The 26,638-nt window shown below is 46.0% G+C and overlaps 1 protein-coding gene across 2 annotated transcripts in view; it reads right to left on the bottom strand.

Moving 5' to 3' along the window:
- Nucleotides 1-330: 330 nt before the first annotated feature.
- Nucleotides 331-26,638, bottom strand: part of SMC5 (structural maintenance of chromosomes 5) — a 162,472-nt gene continuing 136,164 nt past the window's right edge. For both annotated transcript variants that reach the window (XM_084602401.1, XM_084602402.1), the window contains exons 23-25: nucleotides 9,654-9,860; nucleotides 2,426-2,518; nucleotides 331-565 (exon numbers count right to left, since the gene is read on the bottom strand). In XM_084602401.1, coding sequence (XP_084458527.1) covers nucleotides 440-565; nucleotides 2,426-2,518; nucleotides 9,654-9,860 — 426 coding nt within the window. In that variant the 3' untranslated portion in view covers nucleotides 331-439. The remainder of the gene's footprint in view (nucleotides 566-2,425; nucleotides 2,519-9,653; nucleotides 9,861-26,638) is intronic.

Raw genomic sequence — 26,638 nt, 5'->3', positions numbered from 1 at the left:
AAAATCAGTCTGCGACAGTACTACAGTCCCATTAAAAATATTCCAGAAGAGGGGGAGAAAGTGCAGTATAGTCAAGAGACAACTTTGTTCTCGCCGGCGGACTGTTTACTACATGCACTTAGAGGGTAAGCCTAGAGCTCAGTATCGCACATTACATAGAACAGTGCAAACCTAAGCTTTTTTTTTTCTGTAGCTTACAAAATGTCTTACAACCCATATAGTCTTACACAACCCGAAAAATTTAGGCGTTCTGGATTTCAGTTCAGATGTGTCTTAACTGACGTGAAGTAGCCAAGTAGAGCTCAAGTTTGAATAAAAGTGCCACCACAATCAAAGGTAATCTAGAGTAGTTGCTTTTTATTGATATCTTGATTATTAAAAACTCAAAATTACAAAAACAACAAATCATAAATGCAGCGTGGGCTGATCCTGACAGCTCCTAGGCCGCCCTCAGGAGCCCCACCGCAGAGCCAGCCAGTACATCTAGGTCTCCCATGATGCTGCAGTCCACCAGGGTGAGGAAGGTCATGGTAACGTCTTTTGTGTATGGCAAGTCCGGAAGGAGCTGCACATAAGAAAGCCCAGACTGTGTTAAGTATGATTGCAAGACATGCACCTGTAGGCATTCCCAAGTGCCACCCCAACACAGAACACATCACAACAGATTGCTCTAAGAAAGGATGGCTAAATTGCACCAGCAGACGTTGTTGCAAATGCACCATGTCGAACACAAACATGTTTCAAAAAGCACTGCCAAGGGGTCTTCTGCTTTTGCAAGATTTTTGCATAATAATAATGAACATGAATATTTGTCATGCTGTAAGTGATGTAACTGGCTGAACTCACTTTGGAACAGATTTTAGAGCAGTGTTTCGGGAAACCAAAAATGACTGTTCATAGTGTACACATGATATTATGAACATTACCATGACACATACACAAAAGAAGCCAACAGTGACTAAAACTAAGGAGAGCCATAAATATAGCGCATCATTGATATCCGGAACATCATTACAGTAAAATCTCATTATTTTGGCCTTCAAGGAACCATAACAAATGTTCTAATGAACCGAAGTTCTAATTATTAAATGGCCTTCCAAAGAACTGGCGAAAACCATTTGCATCACAGTAATTTTATCGACAAACACATGCATGATGGTTCCCCGCATTTGAGATGAAAGCCAAGTGAGAACCATGGCCTTTTCTGCTATTGCCCAACGCTTTCCTTTGCACTCACTGTCAGGAATGTCCAAAAATTGCTTCAACTTCCGCTACATTTTCTGCTGTGTGACGCTGTAGCAGCGGTGCCTCTTTAGAAATGGCCCCTTTGTGTTTCGAGGATGCTTCAATTGCACGAACTGTGAATGGTGCCCAGTTTCCCCGTGCTGTCAAAGCATGTAAATGCGTAATGGCTTTGGCAGCAGCATACTTGGCAAAGAGACCGAAGCAAGAAACATGGTCACACAAGCTTGAACGCTAGCAAATTTGTAAACAGGCCCACCAACCGATACAGGTGACGGCATTATATATCCCATCAGTCCACACTGCCGGCTTGACCAGCCGCCCACCCCTCTACAACATCCACCTCATATTAATAAATGGAGGCAGCCTCCAGTCACTGGCTCGCCTTCAACAACAAAAGTATAAAGTAGAGAAGTAGAAAGTCAGCCGGACCGGCAAAAATCTTACCAGTGTCTTTACTATACCATTTGTTGGTGATGATGAGGCCCTGAAGATGCTGCCTGCTAATTAAATGGCTGCTTACTAAACACTCCTTGTTGCTTTATAAAAACTAAAACTAAAAATCTATCCATTGCTCTCTGATCATCTCTGCACAATTTTCTTCGTTTCAGTTATAAGATATTTTGTTTACATCTTGTTTACATTTTGTTTACAGCAGCAGGCTTTGAGTACTATGCCCTGCGCTCACTCTTTGCTATCAGCATGCAGAGAGAAATGATGCCGTCGCGTCCGTTTGTTATCAGTCATTATGCTCCCGATATAGAAAAAAAACATCCGGTGCCCTTGTTAGCACTACTAATGCTAGATTTTCTTGCGTATTTCCTCAATAAGTGATTTACAAGTTCCGATCAACTAGCAGTGTTCCACGAACCAGTTACTACTTTATTTAGACAGCTAAAACATGGGAACCTCAACGTAACGAAATTCGCAATGTAATGAAATTTTCGGCTGCAAGCAGGACTTCGGTAATAGAGGTTCAGCTGTAGAACGCACACTCCTTACAGATAATGCTAAGACAACCATGTGTATTTGACATGATAAAGTCTTATTCTTTTTGCCCGGGTGAATTATAATCGGGTTTAACTCTACGAAGTGCAGACCAAGCAGCTGACCCTGAGTGAACCATGCGAGAATTAAAAATTTTGTGCACGAGGTAAAAGAAAGCTGAGCAACATGCACAGACCTTTGGTGTGAGCAGGAGGTATTGAGCACTGTTCTTGGCAGCAGTTTTCATCATCATTTCAAACACCTTCCGCTCATTGTCAGAGTCCATTCCCTGAAAAGGAGCAAAATAAATATGAGTTCAGATTAAAGACTCCAACAAAGAAGGAATGAAGCATCTGCAGCATCTGGCATACTCCCAACAACCACTCCTATGAAGCTGTCGTAGCAAGGATGATAATTATAAAAAGTGACCGGTTTTTCAGAGCATAATTTGAAATGCCTGCTGGTCCCAACTTCTTTTTTGCCTGCTGCATTTCACAACTCTTTCCACAAAATATCACACCAACTAGGTCGGCTGTAAATGCTAATACAGTTAATTTGAGCTAGCTTGAAATTTCAAACTGGTGAGAAAACATCATGCCCTTCACAGAAACGCGTACGCATTCAATGCAAATATTTCAAACTCCGTAATCCAAAAGTGAGATTTTTATGGACAAAACTCGGTACAGCAAGATGGTGTAGAACTTGAAAGTTCAGTTTCTCAATCTAGCAAAGTGTCACTAATGTAATCAAAAGATTCGTCACTGTGAAGGGTGCCATCCTGAATTCGACCAGATACTGGCTTGGCTATGCTGGTAAATTTTCCTCACTCACTATTTCCACCTGAGCTAGTGGTGGAATGTACTTGTGGGTGCTCTCTTTTGTTGCGAAAGCAACACTACGCTAGGTCTGAGCAATTTCGCGGAGCCCCACAGAGCCCCAACTGCGTGTGTAAGGAGCGAATGACATTACACGGAGCACAACTGGAGAGACGCGTCAGAGCCGCCACCGATTCTTTCGCTGTGTGGGTGACTCAGAGGTGCCGCCGCCACGCCAGCTGCGCATGCTCCAGGAGGAAGTGACGCCACACGGTGCACAGCTGGCGCGCCGAGGCCACCACCGACTCCTCCTACCCTTCCTCTTCTATAATTTGCTTCTCATCGTTTGCCTCTTATCGGTGTTCATTGGAAGCCTACATATAATTATATTTGGTTTACAGGAAAGGAAAGGCACAGTATCTGTCACACTTTCTCTGGCAAGTTTGTTTGGATGGTACACCATCACTCCTGTCACGTGGTGTTCCATGGATGCGTTCAAGTCTCCTCCGGAATGCTGATGGCACCCCAGACTGCAACGCTTTGCTTGGCCCCAGCGGCTCTCATGCTCGGAGCGCCACCCCTCTCTATGGAAAGTGCGCCGCGTTCATCACACCTCTCCTTCTAGCCATCCTACCATGGTGGAGGGCTATGGAGTAATTTCGACCACTTGGGGATCTTTAATGTGCACAGACATTGCACAGCACACGGATGCCTCTCCGTTTCGCCTCCATCGAAACGCAGCCGCCGGCGGTCGGGTTCGAACCCGGGTACTCTGCCTAAAACGCGGTGAACTGTGATGCATTCAACAGAATGTTTGTTCAGTTCGATGCAACGCTCGGTCGCCTGCAGCCAAAGCCTTCACTCCACATTTGGTTCAGCAGTGTTGAAACCCTCAAATTTTTTTTCCCCATCAGTGGCCTACAAAGGGCCTAGCATTTCTGTCATGTACAGAGCCTGGTACACAGTCTGGTCCCAGTATAACCTGACCTTCGGAAATGGTGAGACAAGCGTCATGTTTGTAAACAAAGGTGACACAGCGACTGGCTGAGACGCGAGGGTGCTGCAAGCAAAGATGCAACATGCCTATACTGTGTCAAGTGATGCTGCTTTCCAAACCAACTACTGTGTGGGAATATTTCGGAGTGCGTGCATCGCTTCTGCTAAGAAATATTTTCGTTATTGCCTGGAGGGTAGCTCTGTACTTTTTGAGCCCATTTCCAAGATGGAATTGCCAGGCAGAGCCCTTTATTAGCTTCCTTTTTTCCTCCTTATAGTTGGCAGGAACAACGTGGCTATTGCAGGGGGTTTAATTAGATACAACCAGGGAAGTGTGTGGTGCTGGGAAATACTTATCGTCCACACTTCTCAACATCTGGACAGAATGCTAGTGCATGCAAAGAAAAGGACAATAAGGACAATGTCTCTGGATGACGTGAAGCAGTTTTGTCACGAAAACCTTGCGCCGTGCTTTCTGTTTTCTTCAAACATCTTCCCACTAGAGGAAGTGGAAAATTACTCAAAGCTTATGCATTGGAAAGGTAAATATTACTGGAAAGTCATACAGTATCTTTGAAAAAGAAGAATATCTCTGTTCTTTGAAACTTCACCGAGTGTGCTGCCAACCTGTTTCCCGCTTTATGACAATGACGCTTCAGGCCCCAGTCTCTCTTCTCAGGCAATACTTACATAATGGCTTTTTCTCAAGAATGCACTCGCTTTGCTCTCGTGGCTTTAGGAAAGCTGTAATAATGCGTATTTAGATGTTTTCCGTAAGCTTCTAAGAAAAACTGCACTCACTCTGCTGAGCTAGATGTACAAAATCATACTTTAACACTTCTATTCAAGTGCACAACTTATTCTGTTTATTTTGCGTCCCTCATAGCTAATGTCACTTTTATACGAACATCGATCATGAATCTCACGGGGTCACGAAAAAATTTGTATCATCTGAACATTCGTATCATCAAAACGAAAGAAAATAAGTACGCAAAAGCATGGGAAAGGCAGTCGTGCAGATCTGTTTACACTCGAGACAGTTTATTCTGGTCGCGTAGCACGGACACAGCTCGCCACTCGCGGCGCACACAATGCGTCAGGCAATTGCGACATCAGCGACGTGCGTTCCCCGTGCCTCGCAGTGCGAACAGCATGGCAGGAGACGGCGAAGTGTTAGCCGTGCAGCACCGCTCACTGCTCACGATGCATACAGTGCAGCTAGCGGTCGCGAAGTCTACAATGTGTGGCCCGCGCGCACCGCTGCATACTTTACGAAGCGTGGAAAACGACTGAGATGCCGGCGATCTACGGTCTGTCCGCTTCCACATACTTCTCGCTGCTCGTACAACACGACACCAGATAGCGAAATGTGTGCGAACTGCTCATGGCTTTTTATCACAGAGCCTGTGATGTGCAGTCCATGCACGCCCACTGCGTAGACCTCTGCCAGATGCTGCAGTTGCGACGTCTGCGGTTTGTGGGCCACACACTGCTGAGAGCTTTTTGGGACGTGAGCCCAACAGACAATAGTGACATCAGCGAGGTGCGGACCACGCATCACCCGTGATGCATACACAGTGCAGGTGGCGATCGCGGAGTCAATGATGTGCAAGCAGTGTGTTGTGCTCAAGGTTGCGGTCACAGTTCACGTGTTCGTATCATCCATAGTGGCGCAGGAGAGTGTTCAGAATATCCGAAATTTTGCACATACTCAACACACTTCGGCTGGGGGATTTTGAGAATTTGCATCGTCCCAAAATTCGTACCAACCGGATTCATATCACCGAGATTTTATTGTACAATATTTACTCTTGTTAAAGCAGAAACGCTTTTGGTATATTAGTGTGTAACTAAGTCCAATTCTGTACCACCTTCAATGAGAAAATTCTGATAACCTAGGGAATAACGCTGCAAGACTTTGATGAGATTCTAGAGGCGTTTACTCGTTTTCGAGGACTGCTGCTGAAAGAGTCACTTACTGAAGCTTGCGAAAGTAAAATTACAGAAAAACTTTGCATAATACTAATTAGCAAGTCTTATACAGTGCAGTCCACTTATAACGATATTGAAAAAACTAGAAAATCCTATCGTTAGAACCAATTATCGTTATATCTGGACTGACAAAAAAAGGAAATGAAAAAAAAAAAAAAGTGTCCACGCATGTATTTTCCCATGCATGTAGGCTTGCCTACTTACCAGCAATAGGTAAATCAGGTTGAACAATGCTAATCATTGCAGATGATTGAAAACAGATGATTAAGCACAACTAACATAAACATTGGGCTGTATCACCAACTGCCCTGGTTTAGTCTTGCTTTGGTAAGCTAAGCCATCGCCTTACAATCCGATGGCTCCCATTGTTGCCGTCGTCTTGCCTGGCTGCTGCTCTTGTTGTCGTGCATGGCGACAGTCTGTGCTTGACAAGTCAAACAAGCATGGTATAGCTTCCATGCTAACCTGAGAAAGTAGGCACATATTGATCTAACACACCTAGCTACACTGACATGACAAAGGTTTGTGAACTCGCACATGAGACGCAAATGTCGTCCTCTCCATGGGCTGCCTGGAGGCCGGGTGACAGAGTACAGCCACACATTAAAGACTAGTACAGTAAAAGCTCATTAATTCAAACTTCGCAGGACCGGAGAAAAAATTCAAATTATCTAATGTTCAAATTATCGAATGGTCTAATAAGACTGGCAAGACGCTTCCCTCCGTTTTACGCCGTCCTCGTCCACAACGCATTTCTTGGCAGTGCGCCAAGATGCTATGCAGCAATAACATCATGGCGTGTTTACCTTTTAACGTTAGCTCTAGCAAAGGAGGGGAAGCGAACTTGGCAGAGCGCCAGCGCTTGTCCAGTGTGAAAGCCTCGTTTTTAGTAGAAATAACGTTATCATACCATGGGTGATTGGGGCAGGGTCCTCTACTGCTACTCAATCATTGGAACGTGCGATTACAGCAAACACCTCTTGAAGCGAACGATGCTAAAAAGCCGGCGAAATGATCTCGGCTGACCGCGTGCTTTCGTTGACAACTGATGGGTGGAAGGATGAACGACTCGCAAAAAAAGAAAAAAGTTTTTCCCGCGTAATTTGTAGCACCCGTTCGAAGCCATAGCCTTCAAGGGCATTGGCTGGGACCGCACCGATGGTACTTATTTGTATTTGTGATTTAATGGGGGCTCGAATAAACGAGTATTTAGTTACGTGTTTTGGAGGTTCCGCAGAAGAGAGAGTAGGCAGCCGCCACCGCTGTCGCCAACCCCTACATTCCAGTGCTGCTGCGCCGGTCATGGTACCATTTAGGCTTTACCCACTTTTCCATGGTTTAACCTGGTTCCATCTTCTGCTCCTGTTTCATACATGCGCAGCCTCGAACTATGCCGCTCTTTCGAGGAAGTGTCTTTTTTTGGCCACGTGCTGTGTGCCAAGCCGCCCAGACGTGGCGGCAGTGCGTAGTTTGAATTATGATAGCGGAACCGACTCGCGTTCGAATTAACGGGTTTTTTCATAAACAAATCTTTATGGGGATTGGCCAGATCAAGTGGTGTAGTTCAAAATATCTAAAAATTCGAATTATCGAGGTTCGAATCAACGACCTTTCATTGTACCACCGATTCCAGTCTTTCGTGTAACTTTGTCCCAAGAGAAGAACATGATATCTGATGCACAAGAACAGAAACTGGCAGTTTAGCATGTGAAAAAACCCACTACCATCTTAAGGTGGTGTAGTGGTCAAGCGCAGTAGCCAGCGAACCTGGTCTGTTTGCCTCAGCCTTTTTCGAAACTCAGTGGGTGGGACTTGTTTCATTCTGTTGGCGCTCACAATGGTTGGCTTGATAGTCCCACTGCACATCGACTTTTATCGATAATGCGGGCAGTAATGCTACTGCACTGAAAGAGCAAGGTTCTGTGAAATTGTATGCAGGTTTGCCTTACAACCTCAGATGGCGTAGAAGATGATGCATTTAACTATGGCTATTGTATTTCTGCTGAACTCTGCCAACCCCATACAAGTTGCATGCCTGTTTTCACGTTCAAGCTACAATGCAAGCTCCATTCAAGGGCTCGAGCCTGCGATACAATTTTTGCTCATGCTCGCTTCAAAACAGCGATGAAATTTTGTTAGCTGAAAGTAAGGCAAAGTCTATAAAATTAATGCGAAGACAAAATTCACGGTATTCCAAGGGTAAGAAGTTATAGGAACAAGAAAACTTTGCTACACTGAGGTCAAGCTGTACTTGGTGGTTCCTCATTAAACTCTAAAATATAGACGCACTCCATTCCTTCTCAAATATTACCAAGCATGCAAAAGGCGCACCCAAAGCAGAGGTGGCAACAATGTTTAAAAGGAGACTGTGTGGTCTGAACTAATTTTGGCAATTTTTATTGTAAACGGATAAAAACAGCCCACCCAATGTGTTTTTGGTGCTGAACATAAATATGCAGTCTATATTTATCTACAACGTATTAATATTGAAATATTGATTGCTTTATTACTAAAAAAAATTGAGTCTAAAAAAAATTGAGAAAACAAGGAAGTAAGTTTCAAAACAAGGTCAGAGTTTGTTTATTGTAAATTGAAGCTTCTATTTCAGTGGATCTTATGCTAGAAGCCTCCAGGCACATAACCACAGCTAATCTCTCTAGCTCATTTTCGTTTCTATTACTCGCTCAAAGTTCTCAGCACATGCAGCACACATTCAAGCAGCTCATTTACGGTTGGGAAGCTTAGCTCGGTGAACGCAGTCTCATTTCCTGGCACTTCTTCGAAGCCCTTCTCCCCCCCAACAGAGATTGATAGTGGCGGGTAGCGGACATTGAACAAAGCCTTCACTGATCTTGCGCACAGAGATGAATGACTGTTTTTACGGCTTCGGAAAGAAGTGGCGGGTCGACAACACACTCTTTGGAGCCACGACGGGTGCAACAGCAGCATATGCCACCGATCCTTCCGCATGCACATTGCACTAACTTGTAGGGCTAATCGTCGCCAGTTATGGCAGGTCCGATGGGTCCTTGCGCATCCAAGGCCACTGTTTTCGTTTTTTTACCAAAGACATGAGCCGTTCGAAACTTTCATTTTCAACCAGACATCGCGGCAGAGAAACGCGGTAGCAGGGCTAAATGACGGATGACGCTCTTTTGTGCAGCAGATGATGCTTACTGGCACCCAATCAGGAGGCATGATTTGCCCCACGTGGTGCGAAAACACCAATAGTGTGCGAGATTTCGGTATTTTTTTGCAGTGGTCTACCTCTGCAGCGGACTGAGAACTATTTCCCGCCAAAAGCAGAAAGTAGAAGAGTGCAGCTTTTGAATTACACAAAAATTGCTGCGCTCTGCTGCACTGTTGCCGCAAAGTTGAATTCAATCAACCTTGAGATCTTTTTATGAGCGAAAATTGCAGCATTACTGTCTTAAGACTCTAATGATGCAAAAGCTACTATTCAGAGGACAATAATATTTCAAAAATTGGTTCGTCAGAACCTCTAGATTCCAAAAAAGTATTTCAGTAAAGGGTTTTTTTTTTTTTTATGGTTAAAGACCCAGATCTCCCCTAAGTACAGTAGTAGGTCACAAGAAAGAAAAGAATAAAACCACTGCGAACCTGGTTGATCTCATCCACCACGCGGAAGGGGACGGTCGTCTGCTCCTGCAGTGCCATCATGTAGAGAACAGTGGCCACTGACCGCTCTCCGCCACTCTGGTGGATCGTGCTCAGCTCTGCGAGGGGAGCCTCGTCCCGGAACTTTACCCGGATGCTGACTCCGTACTTGTCATACAGCTCAGGATCTGGGCCCCGGCTCAAGGACACCTGCCACGAGAAGAAGGCACTTTGTTCTTCTTTGGTCACATGAAATGCCAACTACAAAGGAGCCACTGAATTTTTGACACCATCCAGAACAATGCAGCGCTCATATGCGAGCAAATGCCATCCCAACAGAGTGAGCGCTATGCTGAGAGCCTTACCGTGCCCATCAATTGCTCGCAAACTGCGACTGTCGAAGCAGTGAGGTCAAAGCAGCATAGATGATGCGAGAACAGCAGGTGTGAGCAGATAGTGCATTTGCAGATTGAAGTGAATATGATGCAAATAACAATTTTCTTTCCAATCAAAGCAGACAGGTTTTGATTTCATTACAGCTCAGTAAAATGGGCCGAAACACATGGTTTGAAAATTTCATAAGGGGAACCGAAATATAAAACAATGAAAATAGAAATGTATTTCGAACCTGCGTTTGGTAATGCTCAAATAGCACCAATCCAAAGCGCACTAAGCATCGTAATGCATGCAATTCTGTACGTGACACAGGTTCTATACTATAAAAAAGTTGCAGACATTTTTTTCAGATGCCAAGGACTGTTCATACTTTCCATACTTGCAAGGCATCGAGTGAGGCATCTGAGAGAATTCAGTGCACAATCGTGGCCAAATTCTAAACCTGTAAGATCATGCATTTGTATCACAACTCTGGACGAGGCTATGGGCCATGTCATCCATTGTGCAAATGTGTAAAGATATCAGCAAAGACACTGTGCATGCACTGGAAGCATGCACGTGGCATGGTATGTATACTACTCAAAGGACACGGAACAATGATTTCTGCAATGGGTCACCGATTTCGCAACACCACACTAAACAACCTAGCTGCGCGTCATGCTACACCAGGTGAAGCTGGGGTAGCATGACGTGCAATCTTTGAGTGCAAAACGTCAAGCAAAGGCGGCCACGGTTCGCGGGCGGGGAGGTTTCCCGACCTTGATGATGAGCTGGCCGACTTCACGAGGCGTGTGGATCACATGCCAGTCACCACCGAGGTGCTCAAGGTGAAGGCCCTTGCGCGTAATCAAGATGAGATATTGTGGTCGGAGAGTGAGAAGGAAATGTCCGAGAGTGACAGTGAATAAGTTTGGGTGAATAAATATCCTGTTCCCACCTGAAAATATAGAAATGGTTACACATTGTTTTCGTTCGCGGAAATCACATTCACATTAGAAGCGGGGCTTGCAGTTTCTTTTTTTCGGTCCCTGAAATCAGGCGGATGCACGTTGGAATTGGGTAAATATGATAATGGCAACAACAACCCATCGTTTTCCAGATGCAGTGTACTGGAGAGCCCGTACAAACCAATGCCAATGCGGACAAGAGAGATGCTGCAACTCTCCAGAAGCACGGTGAATGGGTGTTTTGCAGTGTTGGCAGTTGAGGCATGAGCATACATATTTCAAAACAAAGCTGTAAATGCCACACCAGTTGTACCAGAGGCGAAGGCGTGTGTATGTCTTGAAAAGGCTCGCGTGACCGCATTGCAAGTCAGTGTGAAAACATGAGCAGATGTACGCCCGTAGGTGTCGAGGAATGACAAGGAGCCATTTTAATCCATCAGAAAGCAATTCCGGCAGTACAGCAGGTTGTCTAGTACAGTTGAATCCGGTACAACGAACGCCACTTCAACAAAATTTTTGCCCCAACGAAGTATTTTGTATTCCCCGTGAAACCCCCATAGGATTTAATGTATTAAATTTTCTCAAAAACGAAGTACTTTGCGAGCACATGTTCAAATTTTTTTTGTGAATTTTCGCGAGTGAGTGGCCCCTCTGTCTTGTCTTCCTTCAGTATGTGAGTGCTGTAAAGCGACTTTCTCGTTCCCGTTATTTATTTTTTTGCATCGCAGATCGCTGGTGGAGGGGGGCGCACTCATACCGCACAACCTCTTTGTGCACACCGCTCGCTTGCTTTTTTTTTTTTTTTTCAGATGCCCACGTGATTTTTGAACTGACATCACGCCCCGCTCATTGGCTAACTCCGTTCTCCGTGTAAAAAAATGAGTCCGCCCTTGCCTCTGCTGGGTTTCTTTTATTGATGCAGCTCTCAGTCATGGTGCTCGTGATTTCCTGCCAAGCAGAAAAGAAAGTCATGATCACGTGCGAGCGGTGTTGGTTGGCAAGCATTCGCGGCCTCCAAGAGAAGAGGGGCTGCTCGAAAGCGGTGTGTAAAATGCGTCAGCGCGTAAATATGACGTCATCTGCCAGCGTCTTCAGCGACGTCGTCTGCTAGGAATAGAGCGCTTTTCAGGCAGGCTGAGGACTTGACTGGTGGGTAGAGCTTCGTGCCCTGTCGGAGAAAAAAAAGAAAAATGCGAGGCGGGCTGAAAAACGCTGTAGGAAGAAGCCCATTCCGCATCACAGTTTTTCTTCTTTGTGTGTCCTTGTCGTTTGTGAGTGCATCGTTCAGCGTGGTCACGTCTCGTCTCTGCTAACTTCCTAGGATATCAACACCAGCGAAGAAGCGGAAGTTTCTTTCGCTAGAAAAAAAAAAAAGTGTATTATCGCTGAAGCAGAAAGTGGGAAGAAGGAGAATATTGCCGCAGATTTTGCCATAGTGCTGAATGCGTTGTCGTTGTAAAGAAAGCATCGGCAAGGCACTTGCGTCAGGCACTTCAGCTCAACACAAGAAGGTGACGCAGTCAACATACGAGCTTGGTAGGAAGGCTGTCTACGCCTGGTTCGTCGAAACGCGAGCTAAGAACAACCCGCTTAGCGGAAGCACTGTTCAGCAGAAGTCCCTCAATTATGCCTGTTTGCTAGGCCTAAGCCCGTTATACTTAGTGGCACGGGAAGAGGCACTTTATTTTTCTCTACTTTTGGCCTGCCTCACCAGAGTATATGCTTGCTAGGCCTGGCCGACTTTAAGGCCAGCACAGGCCGGCTCAAACGCTTCAAAGCGAGGCACGACATCGTGGGAAAAGTGGGAAAAGTTTTGTGCGGTGAAGCAAGTTTCGCGGACACTGGCGGCGCATCATCAGAATGGGTGGTAGACAACGTGGCTCATAGCATGAGCGGCTACGTGCCGTCCGATATTTACGTGGATGAGACGGGTCTCTTTTATGAGATGCTGCCAGCGAGGATGCTACATTTTAAAGGGCAGCGTTACCATGGTGGCAAGCACAGCAAGAAAAGGGTGACTGTGCTGCTGCGCACAAACATGGATGGATCGGACAAGTGTCCCTCGTTTGTTATTGGCAAAAGTACCAAACTGTGCTGCTTCAATAGAACCACAAGCCTTCCAGTCAAGTATGTCGCTAACGGCCTCTTGTGGATGACCCGTGCCATATTTGCAGGCTGGCTTATGGTATTTGACTGACATGAGCAAGCAGAACCGAAAGGTTTGTTTGCTCTTGGACAATTGTCTTGCTCACTGCATTGAAGACGCCAAACTGTTGTCAAGAGTCGAAGTGTGATTTTTCCCACTGAACTGCACTTCAATCATTCAGCCACTGGATCAAGGCATCATTCGAAGCGCGAAGTGCACTTATCGGGTTGATTTAGCAGATTCTCTTGAACCTCGAAACTGGCAGGGAGACAAAGGTGGACCTATTCATGGCTCTTCAGGTGATGGCTGCTGCGTAGAACGTGACCCGGTCCACCTTGATCTACAACTGCTTCCAGCACGCCGGGTTTGTTGACCAAGAGGTGACAAGCACAGCTACAGCGTGGAAGATGACGCTCCATTATCGTCGACTTCGGGGATCAGTATGGCCTGGAAATCCCTCCAGGATGCAGGAAACGTCCCTGGCGATACCGAGCTAGATGATTTCCTCAACGCTGACGCGGACGTGCTTGTCTACGAAGAGCTAAGTGATGAGGACATCATTAAAGGTGTTGGCGAGCTGGAAGAGCTGCTGTCCGATGCTGAAGACGACTCCGCCCAGGGTGAGCCTTGGCAACCTCGTCGCAGGTGATGGATGCCTTCGATGTTATTAGGAAGTTCCTGGGCTCTCACAATTACGACATTGCGATGGCTGTCTTAACATAGTGCGAGAGTCGCGTGATGCCGCTGCTGGCAGTGAAACGCAAGCAGACAAAGCTTACGGACTTTTGGAAATAAATTTTTGTTTTTGCTCAAGTTGTCTAAATTCTTCTCGACAACAAAATTTTTCGTACGCTCGCCGATTTCGTTGAAGCAGGATTCAACTGTATTTCAAAATATGAAGCTTGACGATGCAGGGTGTAGGATGGTGTAAACGCCGATGGGTCAGAGAGGAAGAACAGAAGAGCCCGAATCCAAGGATCTCTACACTGCTCAGAAGGCATGTCACTGATGACAGGGGACGGTGCAAGAATTTCGATTTAGCAGAGGCAATTCTGGCTGTGAGCAGACAGCGAAACAAGCTATTGGTTCCCTTCGGTACGGATGCCATATTTTTGGAGACGTAGCGCCTATCGAGCCAGGCGGCTGGAAGGAAGGAAGAAGCCAATAAAGGGCATAAATGTCATAACGACCTCGAAAGGACAACCGTATACGTAAGGGCGAAATTTGTCTGTGGCCCACATAGTGGTGAGGCACTCTTTTTCAGTTACAGAGTAGTTGTACTAAACTTTGGTAAGTGTGCGGCTGGAATACGCAACTACAATTCATCGAAGCCAGGTATGCGCCGGGTCAAGCACTGTACCAAGACCAGTACCACTGGTATCCCTGTGGCCTTCAGGCAGAGCCGCCGGGTCGAAATGGCGCAAAATAGGAAGGAACGTGACGAGACGACACAGGTTGTTATATGCGTCGTCACAAACAGGCGACCAAGCTGAAAAAGCAGTATTGCTGCCAAGCAGCTGAGTCAAAGGGCAACAATTGATGTGAAGTTGCGAATGAACAGCCTAAAATAAGAGGGGATTGAATATGAATTCGAGACCCATAATGAGGTGAGGCCAGCAGATATGGTGGGCAGGGCATAAGGTAAGGGCAGACAATGGCGACGAAGAAAAATCTTGGTGTGAACATGACACTTGCACAGTGAACAAAGTGAGAGGAGAGAGGCACAATCAGGGATGAGCACGCAGGAATATCGGTACTGCCGGCATCAAGAGCTTTGGCAGAAACAGAAGAATCGTAAAGTTCAGAGTCCGGCACGGGACTGGGCAGTGCAGAGAGCACTACTTGAGCCCGAGCACAGTCGAGGACCCTGTCGTGGAGCGATAAGAAATCCCAGCCCAAGATGATCACATGTGAACAGGAAAGCAAAATGTTGAACTTGATCTTATATAATATGTTTCGTATGAGAACTCAAACAGTAGACGCTGCTGACAACTGAATGAGATGCGCGCTTGCAGTCCATAACAAGAGGTCATAAAGGGGCGTCTTCACTTTTCTCAGAGTCGCAAAGTGCTGCATCCATCCCAGGGACCGCAGCATCGGTGTTGACAAGCGCCATCATTGAAACAACCTCTACAAAAGCTTCAATTAAATTAGCTCCAGATAAACAGATAAACGAGGCCTTTAACATTTCGACAACAGTGTAGTTCACCCCTCAGCAACAGCAGCAAATAGTTTTTGACTAGAGTGGCCGAGAAGCGAAGTTGCATCGGAGAAATGGAGCGTCAACGTGGAGAAGGTGAATGACAGCCAGAAGCAATATGGTCAGGAGACAGTGGATGACCTTGGTATGCCTCAGCAGCCAAAGACTTTGGAAGGTGATCAATAGACGCCCATGTATCAACAGCAGTTCCGCACCACATGACCTGGCAAGCCGCAGAAGTAGCAACTGGGATGATTTTCATTTGTGCACCAGGCGTTTGCCAGTTGAGCAAGTGGTTGGATAAAATCTGCAAGTTCTCAAATGGGACCAGGAGTCTGAACATAGGCAGGTGGTCGGGCAGCAATGGTCACATTTCAATGGGGACACGAGAGGTATGGGTGAGGGGCCTGATAAAGAGCTTCAGCCACCTCAAAATAACGGCTTGAGGGGCTAGTTGGTGCTGCATCGAGTGTAGAAGAGGAGGAGTGGTGAAGAGGAAGTGTTTTCAGATTCTTATTACAGTTGGTAGTGTGTGCGTGTGTTGTGCATCTTCTCTTGTGTTTGTGTTTGTTGCGCCACATTTCTGAATATGCTTCAGCCACCTGTTCTTGAATAACATGGAGCAGGTTGGGGACCACATGTGGTGAAGGCTGATGATGACTGGAAAGAAAAGATAGCTGTCAAGCAACTTTTTTCCAAATGAAGTTCTTAATCTGCGGCAGGAGCAGAGAATGCTCACCTGCATCTGTCAGGTCAGCAAGCGACTTTGTGTGCGTGCTGTACTTGCGAGTTAGAGCCCTTGAAACTCTGACACAGTGTGATGACTTCTGCGAAGATGCACGTCTCGCGCTAGCAACATCTGAAATGCGTCGTCATCGATTCCTTTGAGAATGTGCTCGATCTTATCGGCTTCTGGAATCTGCGCGTTCATGCGCTTGCAGAGGTTGACAACATACTGTGCAACTTGTTGCCGACCTGCTGAGGCCCCGCACGCAAGCGTTGTTCAGCGCTGAGTTTTCTGACCGCTGGATGGCCGAAAATTTTGGAGCAGTTGGGACTAAACACAGACTAGGATGCAATGTCTGCTTTATGGTTCCGGTACCACAGATCTGCTATGCCGGTAAGATAGAAAATCACGTTGTTGAGCTCTGTTTCCGTGTCTCATTTGTTACAAGCGCTCACCCGCTCATAGGATCTGAGCCAGTATTCAATGTCACGTTGGCTGGTGCAGCAAGAAATGGCAGGGTCTCGCCAACGAAAAGTGCCTGCACAAATGATGGTCGAGCCCATTTGTAAGCTTAGTGGTTGACGTCTTCTGGCATCGCAGGAGGTGGTAACGTGTAGCTGCGGAGTTCCAGGGCGTGAAGATAGATCACACCCTGTACCTCCACCAAATGTAAGGTGGGGGTCTATTTCTAGAAGATTGGTAACTGAAGTAGGCATAACAGCAGCACAAGGTCTGCTAGACCAGCTAGGCACGAGCATCAGGCGATAATCATGCGGCTCAAGCGTAAGCCAGTCTTCTTCTTTACAATGTTATGGAATTTAGCATGACATTGAGGTTAATTGTGATGGTGCTCAGCATGCAGCCATATTAATGCTGTCCCTTTGGTACCTTACAGCTGACAGGAAGTTGTTGAACAATCGCAAGTATTACTCTTGTCTACAGCTTACATATAATTGCACTTCCAATGCGTTCTTCATCCTTCCTGCTAGTCATAGCAAACCTCACATTAGGCTGTGCTGCCGCCTGCGGTGGAACCAGTCACATCAATAAATTATCACTTTGTGTTCATTTGCGGTCATCCGAGTTGCCAAGCTAACAGCAAGCAAGTTTTGTCACGCTTTTACTAAACACCACCGCATTAGGATCGCTTCTTTTTATTCCTGTAAAATCTAGAGCACTTATCAAGCTGTTGCCCCTCCATGACTCGCATGATAAATCTTAAATCATGTGCGTACATTGTCATACGTACCAAAGAAACAGCAGCAAAGGAATGCTATCTGGCGCATAACAACACAGTTTTCTTACAGTATATGAAGTTTGGCACCCCAAAGTGGCATTAGCTATGAGGTAGGCCATAGAGGAGGAGTGCTCCGGTAATTTCGACCACCTGGGTTCCTTTAACGTACGCTGACACTGCACACTATAGGAGCATTTCCCTTTAGCTTAGAACCTTGTTCTCAGTGAGAAAGCATAACTTACAGCTTCTTGGAGATGGTCATTGTGTGCTGAATTGCTTTTTTAGTTTGAACAAAGATTTCTAGAAAGACGGTGTTTATTACCATAGACCCTAGGCAAATGCATTACTGGGGACAAACGTTTCCAGAGTGCATCATCAGGAATGAAAGCCAATAGCCCTGTTGTTATCCGGTGTCCGGAGACCAGACTTAGTGTCTGAGAGTCAAAATCTCATGTTGTGAGACCAGCTCGTGAAATCAAGAGATCATCAAAGAATGTGGCATTTGTACACCAAATTTGTTTTTCTTGTGTCCTGGAAACTATTATTGCCAGTAGTGCGTAGACCTGAACAAAATTATTTTAACAGCATAATCTGCATCAAGTAACACTGTACGGCTGCATTTTCCCACATTTTATATTTCTGGTGTTTTGACCCTCCCACCAGCAGGCAACTTAAGAGGTGGTGTGGCTCCACACGCGAGAAGATACTAGCTAAAAAAAAAAAAAAAGACCGTAGACGTTAATGGGAACATATATTTAGTGTTGAAGTATTTTGAATTCTACAATAAAAAAGCTTAATTTCTGTGAAAGTGAGGATTTGTAACTCATATTTAGGATCTTATAAATGGATAATATTGATGTATAAATGCATGAAATACAGTTGTATTTACCTGGTGCTACACATAGATCATCTGGGCCCGCTTGCACGAAACGATCTTAAGACTGTCTTAGCTAAGCCCAGACTTAACTGGAGTCTAAAGGATTAGGCCGCTAGCATAGCCGCTTAAGACTGAAGTCAATACTGGGCTTCAGTCCTGACTTGAATAAGTCGCTTGTGCGATTACGACTCTAGGCCGTCTTAGTTAAGACACAAGGACGCCCGTTAACTAAGTCGAGAAATTAGGAAAATACAGGGATGCGCTGGCCCTGTCCTGGCGGTAAGATGTAAACATTCGGTCAATCTTGCACTGTGTAAAATCCGTGCCATTGCTTTTTGCGGCTTAAGATTGTGTTACGAGGATAAATGCCCCAAGTGGTTGCTGAGGGCGTTCAGGGAAGTCACTCTGGTGAACACGAGCCGAACCGAAGCGTGCGGCTTGTTTAAGTCTGGACCGTTTAAGTCTGGACTTAGCTCCAACTTTATCGTGCAAGCCGGCCCTGGTCTTCTATTAAGTCTGCTGAAAGTTTTCAAAATTCGTACGTGCACTTCATTGCTTGCATTGAGGCAGATGAAATGTGTGTTAACGGAGTTTGTAACACTATAGTCAAACTTGGATAATTCGAATTTTGGTTATACAGTCAAACCTTGATATAATGAACACACATATAACGAATTATTGAATATATCGAACTGTTCCGAAATATTTTGGTCAAACACATGTATTTTTAACTTCCCATAGTGAACGCGGTTCGGCATATAACAGATATTACGAACTTCTCGACGCCAAGCACTACCTCACTTTAATAGCAGGAGGCAGGTTTCGTTGCACTACAAGTGTGTTGTGCGGTGCAGCAAATGTTCAGGACTACCTCGCAGGCGCTGAAAGCGTCACAGATGCCACGACTGCATTGGGAGTTGACAGCCAAAGAAATCCATGGCCTACGAGATCACCCCCACGCGCGTTTGTGCGCGCGGAAGTGATCTCGGAGGTCATGAGCAATCATTCGTATCTCGCAATCGCTGACAGCGCCGCTTCAGCAGCGGCGGCAGTGGTGCGATCGAATGTTGCTTTTGCCCTTTTGGTTTTTGTGTTTTTCACATTTTAGTGTTAGCAACAGCGTGGCCGTCGTAGCGTTCGGTGGAGGCTGCGTCGGTCGTCAACACGCGTTGAGCGTGGTGCGCGGGTGTGCATAGTGCTGTGATGGCGATGAAAGTGAAAAAAAAAGAGCAGCACTGACGTTAAAGACCAAGCTCGATGACTCAATGAATGACTGAGAGGACTTTGTAAGCGACGCCGACATCGCGGTGACCATGGCTGTACTGACGGACGCCGAAATCACTGTGGAAGTTTCTGAACATCCTGCAGACAAAGCTCAGGCTGACGCTGCAGACGATGACAACATTCCGACTTCACAAGAAGCGCTTGCTGCATTAGATTTACTGCGCAGCCACTGCAGTGCTATTGAGAGCAGTGGGTTTGCCCTTGTTAAGTGTTTGCAAACTGCGGAACAGGGCATGATACGAAACGCGATCAACACAAATAAGCAGGCTGCGATAACGCAGTTCTTTGCGCGTAAATAAATGGACGTGACCCAGGTAGGCACCCTCCGAGTTGCTGTGCCTTCTCTGATTGAATTTTGGTGCTCTTGCATGTATTTTCTATGAAATTTTATATTACGAACTATGGATAGAGCAAACTATTTTTCGATTTTTTAACTGTTCGTTATAACGAGGTTTCACTGTATCGAACTCACGAAACATATCCTTGAAAATACCTTGTAAAAGTATAGGAAAGCTGCGTCATATATCGAACTTCAATTTCACCTGTAATTCGATATACTGAACTCGGCACCGTGCAGGTGTGCCTTCCCCAAAAACAATCGCGCTACCTTCAGCCGTTTACCGCGTGACACGTTCAAGCCACGCCGAAGGAATGAGAAGGAGTAGTTCGGCGACGGCTGGTCTAGAACAGCACCGCGCCCTTTCCCCAAAGGTGCCCGCATCTGCGGTGATCACTTGCATGAGCCAGCACAGGACGTTTGCGAGCCATGTGCGCGAAGAAACGAGAAGGAACCGATTTGGTAATGGCCGGTATATACGGAAGAGACGTGGCCAATGCAGCCATTGTGTGTTCTGAAGAGCGGAAATAACACGACAGAGCGAAGCACAAGGATGTGCCCATTCTTCTGCCGAGCTTTCTCTCTCTTTCCCTGTTTTTGTTCGCAACAGCACGCACTACGCATGCGTCGACAAGCCAGCTCAGCCCATGGCAGACAGAACGTTGGACATTTTCTCCAGTGTATATTGTGAACCCTCTGTGTGCTGTGTAACGCGCGTCTTATGTCGTCGTGGTGAATGTGCGGCGTAGCGTAGGCTATGGCGACTGTAGACATTAGGAAGCTGCAAATGTTTTTTTTTTTTTCTTTTGCGAGAGTCGTCCATCCTTGTCCTGCTGAACATGCGGCGTAGCGTAAGCTATGGCGGCTGCAGACGTTAAGAAGCGATAGTTTCTTTTTTTGCGAGAGTTGTCTATCCTTGCATTTATGAATAAACTAAAGCACACGATCAGCTAGCTGCGATCATGACACCGGCTTTTAGCACTGTGCGCTTCAAACGGCATTTGCAGCTATCACGCTTTCCAATGGTTTTGTGCGGCGTGATAAATCGAACCAGGCTTGTGCAATCAATCTATCACGAGCATTCTGCCAAGTTCGCTCCCCGCCACCACAGGAGCTAATATCAAAATTATAGTAAAAAAATAAAAACGCTGTGACGTTATCCCTGCGCAGCGTCTTGGTGCGCTGCCAATGAGCCGTGGATGTGACGGCCGAAACGGAGGGACGCGCCACCGACTAGCGCTTTGTTTTTTTTTACACATTCTCGGTGGCAAAAATGGAGGGTGGTTTATTATGCGAGTGAGTTGATTCCGCAACAAATACGGTATCATTTTTCATGATCGCACGCAGCGTCTCAAGTCTATTCCTGTATATCAAATTATCAAAATATCGAAATATTTCTCGATCCCCTTTGAGTTCGATATAGGTTCGACTGTATTTCCAGATTTCGCGTGGCAGAAAGTGATCACCTACTTTTCTCTGCTGAAGCGACTCTGTGAACCATATGAACTGCATGATATGCTGTGGGACTGCTTTAATAAGTTGCTATGATTTGCACCTTTGCTCCCCCTAGTTTTTTTAATTCGCAACAAAGGTTGCGCTCCAATGTCTTAGTGCCTATTTTTCTTTGTTCGATGCCTAAATTGGCTTATTTTACCTGCCTATTTTCGGCTCCTAAAACGTGCATCTCTCATTTAATTTTCAACCACCAAAGGGTGTAAGCAGTACGCTGTTCTGCTGTTGTTGGCTTTGAAGCTGGTCTCTGGTGACACCACAACTATGAAAGCAGACGCTCCTGGAGCACTTGCTTTGGGCATGACGATAGTTTTGCATTCCTATTGCCTTTGTCATTTCTGTGTTCCCAGTTTTCCATGCAGTAAGCATCGCACGATTTTCATTGCAATAAAACGTATTTCTTTTCGCATTGCTTAAAAGAAACATACCGAAATCTGTAGTCACCGAAAGCAGAGTTTGCGGACACAGTCGCTGCACTGTGTGCACAATGTGTACAATGCAGTCCACTTATAACGATATTGAGACAACTGGAAAATCCGATCGTTACAACCAGTTATTGTTATATCTGAACCGGCGAAAAAACAAAAAGAAAAAGCAAAAAAGCACACACCAACGTAGCTTCCCATGCATGTAGGCTTGCCTTCTTACCAGCGATAAGTAAATTAGGTTGAACAATGCTAATCATCGTAAAGAGTGCTAAACAATTTATAAAAGGATAGGATCAATAGCCATAAAATAACTTACGCACACTTAAAACAGTCAGAAATTTGCGCTCACTTGAGCAGCAGCTGAAGCTTGATAATCGCTGTGAGCATCGCTTATATTAGCGCGTACACTGGTAGTAGTAGTCCTTTTTGTGTGTTGGATGAACTGCAGGACATTCACAGCCTTGATGATTGTTAAAATAGTAGAGTGCGAATGCCTACATTTTTTTGCGAGGCTTCCAACCTTGAAACCCTGAAAGAAATGTCGAATCTGCAGTTTCATCTCGAGAGCTATCGTGTTGTCGTCCAGGGGCCATACCGTCATTGTGGTCGGCGCCATCTTCCACGGACACAAGATCGGTGATGGCGATACGGCCGCACCCTTTGCTCGGCGACAGGCAGTGATTACAATGATGATAGCGCTCATCCGTTTTTGCCGCATATGTCGAGTTTTCACGCCAATTTCTTCTTATATTATCTTATATTTTACAAACATTCAGGCAAATTTTGCAGTAACCGGGTGGCGATAAAGGTAATGTTGCACCTGATATACTACCATTAATCGACCATTATTTACGGTTTATTTTTAAATAGAGGCAATGGAAAAACAGATGTCCCAGAATTTGGCCGTTATAAGCAATAGCAGAACCTCACTATAGTAAACCCGGATATAGTAAAGTAAAACTGAAGTCCCAGTTCATCTTCCATAGATGACTGTAGATTTCCCCCCCTTTTACTAGAGACATTTTTGATAAAAATCAGTTAGTAAAGTGCGCCTGGCCGCGGCGATGCCTTTTCACAAAATGACATCGCCGCAAGCGCACTACTCAAAATCGCGAAGCAACTTAAAAAAAAAAAAAAAAGAAAAGAAAACACCGGCTCTTTTAAAGGGCTTTACCACTAGGCTTTTAGTATTCAGAAGCCAACTTTACGTAAGCCTCGGAGCCTTGAGGAAAAGCACACAGAGCATATGAAAAAAAAGAAAAGTAAAGCTGTCTGCAAGCATGGAAAGAAGGCGGTGCGGTCCGTTCAGAAAGTAAAGGAGTAAAAGTGCAGCGAGAAATAGGGAACGAAAGAAACGACCAAACATTCACTGCACTGTGCAACACGAGGCCGCAGTAGCAAGAACTGGAGGCGCGGCATGTGCAGTTTTGCAGCAATTGACTGCCGCGCGCATTTCTCACCTATTGCTTGCTTATTGATGGAAACAGCAGGAGATGACGCCGTGTTCATGCAATGTTTTGGCTTCCACATGAAATCAAACTCAATTATATTCGAAGCCACATTGCTCTCACGCTTAAGTACTTCCACAAGATGTAAAAAAGAAGAATCTTATAGCTGAAAAAATGTGACGAAGAGATGATAAGAGAGATGGAAACTATTTGAGAGTGTTTTTTTTCATAAGATGTGCTCAGTAAATAGCCATTTAGTTGCCGAACGGCAACTTCAGGACCATGATCACCAACCACCGATACAGTAGAATCGCGATGATACGAATTCCAAGGGAGCACGCAAAATATTCGTATCATCCCGAATTCGTATGATCCAAAACAAGTCAACTTCGACGTGGGAATGAATTGAAAATGAACGAAACTTTATTATGCCGAACTACTTGCAGCCGAAAAAGTCCGTAATGCTTGTCTGCACTTTTTTGCTGTTGATGTCGCGGACAAGCTCCGCCTGAAAGGCATAAAACCGTGCCACGGTTTCATCGTTCATGCTGCTGGCACTTACGGTGCGGTGCAGAACGTCCAAAGCGTGAAGAGGATTTGCCGTTGATGGCGGCTGATCACACTCGTCGTCAGCGTCACCATCGCTGTCAGACTCATTTTTGCAATCATTCGCTTCGTTGACCAAGTCTTCAATACACCTCAGCCCACAGGTCGCGACGTTGTCGTCCGTGGTAACGAAGTCCCGAGCCGAAGCTTCAGTTTCCAGATTGTCCCAGCCATCAATCGTGAGGTCTTCATCTGGCTCTTGACAATCTCCTGCCGAAGCCGCATCAAGAAGTCCGATGGCAAATCCGCACTTTCTAAAACGGTTCGAGATTGTGTCTGAAGTTACACTATCCCACGACATGGCTAGAAAGTGCAAAGCATCTAAGAGACTGATCCGCAAGTTTGCTTCTATACGGTCAATTTTCGCCAGCAGACGCCTCACTAGAAGTCCTTTGAAATGATGTTTCACATTTCTAATTATCCCAGCGTCCAGTGGCTGAAGATGGCTGGTAGTGTTCGCCGGCAGGAACCTGACTTTCACGTTATTGAATATCATTTCCTTTGGGTGGGCAGAGCACTGGTCCACGAAAAGCAAAATTTTCCGGTTTCTTGACGCCATTTTCCCATCAAGGCTTGTCAAGAACTTGCGGAAAAAATCTCCAGTCATCCACACCTTTCGGTTACCTTTGTAAAAGACAGGCAAACGCTCCGCCTATCGGAAACACCTCGGTTTCTTCGACTTACCGATGACGGTAAGCTGGAGTTTCTCGGATCCATCCGAGTCGCAGCAAAAGAGTACTGTTACTCTCTCCTTGCTTTTCTGGCCACCCTGGCATGCCTGGCCTTTTACGCACAAACTTCTTTCCGGTTGAAGGTTGAAAAAGAGGACCGCCTTGTCGGCATTAAATATGTCGCGTGGCGCGCACTCCGAAATCAGCGCCGGCAGTGTGTTCAGCCACTCATCTACAGCTGACTGGTCCACTTTCTTGCCTTCACCTGAGACCACCCGGTAGTCAAGTCCGTGCTGCTCCTTAAACCGGAGCAGCCATCCCCCAGATGCTTAGAAATTTTCAATTCCAAGCGAAAGCGCGACGGTGTCGGCTTTTTCACGTAGCACCTTGCCATCCACATTGACGCCGGCCGCTGTCACTTCGCGGAACCAAGTCAGCAGAACCTCTTCCAGCTTGACATGGGTCGCTGTTTTAGCCTGCTTCACGTTCGCACCGAAGTGCTGCACATTCTTCAAGATGGCATCTCGCTACCCATTAATGGTGCAGAGCGTCGACGGTGCCAACCCTAGCACTTTTGCTAAGTCGACACGCTTCTTCTTAGGGTTTTCGTCAACTCTCTTCAGCACTTCAAGCTTTTCCTTAAAAGAAAGGGCTTTACGTTTCTGCAACATTTCGGCAGCAGCAAACGCTTGCATCTTTCTAATGTTTGGGCCCTTCACGTCACAGCGAACGACAAAAAGAAGTGGCGAACGGAGAACTACTACGCCTTAAGGTGAACTATGCAGGGGCAGCCAGCGTCACAGGCCTCCTGGGAACAGCCGGCGAGACAACTTTTCGATAGACCAATGAGCTGCCAGCGAATGAGTGACGTACACGACTGGGCACGTGCCTCGCCTTGGCCGTCCTTGTCTAGTGCTCGTCGGTTTGCTACGAAAGGAAGGTGGGGGTAGGGTGGCTAGTGGGGTGAGGGGGGTTGGAGAGGAGAGGCAGCGGCCGCGGTGGGTACCCTCTCCCCCTGTGAGCTCTGAGCTGCTCGGTGGCTTTGTGCGTTTGTACAACGTTCGTATCATTCGCGGCAAGGGGGGGGGGGGGGGAGGAGTTAGCGGCGGCCGCGTCGGTTATGTTACCCTCTTGAGGCCAGCCGCGCCAGCCGCTCGCCTGTGCGACTGGTTTGCACGTTCGTATCAACCGCGGCGGGTTCAGAAATTTTTCGTATCACCCCGAATCTTAACGTATTCTATACAATGTAGTCCGTTCAAAGCATTCTTAAAATTTGTATCATCCCGAAATTCGTACCAGCCGTAATCGTATCATCGAGATTCTACTGTATAGTAAAGACACTGGTATAGTAAAGATTTTTGCCAGTCCCATTGACTTTACTACAAAAGGGTTCTACGTTATATCTGGTATCATTATACAGTGCAGTCCACTTATGACGATATTGAGAAAACCCGAAAATCCGATCGTTGTAACCGATTATTGTTATATCTGGACCGCCAAAAAAAAAAAAAAAGAAAAAGAAACAAAAAGGCACACCCACGTATTTTCCCATGCATGTAGGCTTGCCTACTTACAATGAGTAAATCGGGTTGAACAACTCTAATCACCGTAAAGAGCACTAAACACTTTATTACAGTATACATCAATAGTCATAAAATAACTTAAGCATACTTAAAGAAGTGGGAGATTCGCGCTCGCTTTAGCAGTAGCTGAAGCTTGACAATCCCTGTGAGCATCTCTGTACGCTGGCGACAGTCCCTTTTGCGTGCACAAAACCGATTAGCAACTGGATGAACTGAAGGACATCCCTAGCCTTGATGATCGCTAAAATCGTAGAGTGCGAAGTCCGTATTTTTTCACGAGGCTTCCAACCTTGAAACCCTGCCAAAAATCCCGATGAATCTGCCGCTTCATCTCGTGAGCTATCGCGGCGTCCGTCAGTGTGGTCGCCGCCATCTTCCACAGACGCAAAATCGCCGATGGCGATGACGATACGGCCGCAGCAGCACCCTTTGTGCGGCTGCAATTGCGATGATGATAGTGCTCATTTCCTTCCGTTTTCGACACATATTTCGAGTTTTCATGTCATTGTCTTCTTAATATTTTATCTTTTATTGAATATTCAATCAAATTTTCGTGATAAACACCTGCAAAGCGGCGATAAAGCTATTG

This window comes from Amblyomma maculatum, chromosome 4 (genome assembly GCF_055883805.1).
Source record: "Amblyomma maculatum isolate TAMU_Amacu chromosome 4, ASM5588380v1, whole genome shotgun sequence".
NCBI lineage: Eukaryota > Metazoa > Arthropoda > Arachnida > Ixodida > Ixodidae > Amblyomma > Amblyomma maculatum.
The sequence above is the reverse complement of the archived record's forward strand: the minus strand, read 5'-3'. Positions and strand labels throughout refer to the sequence as shown.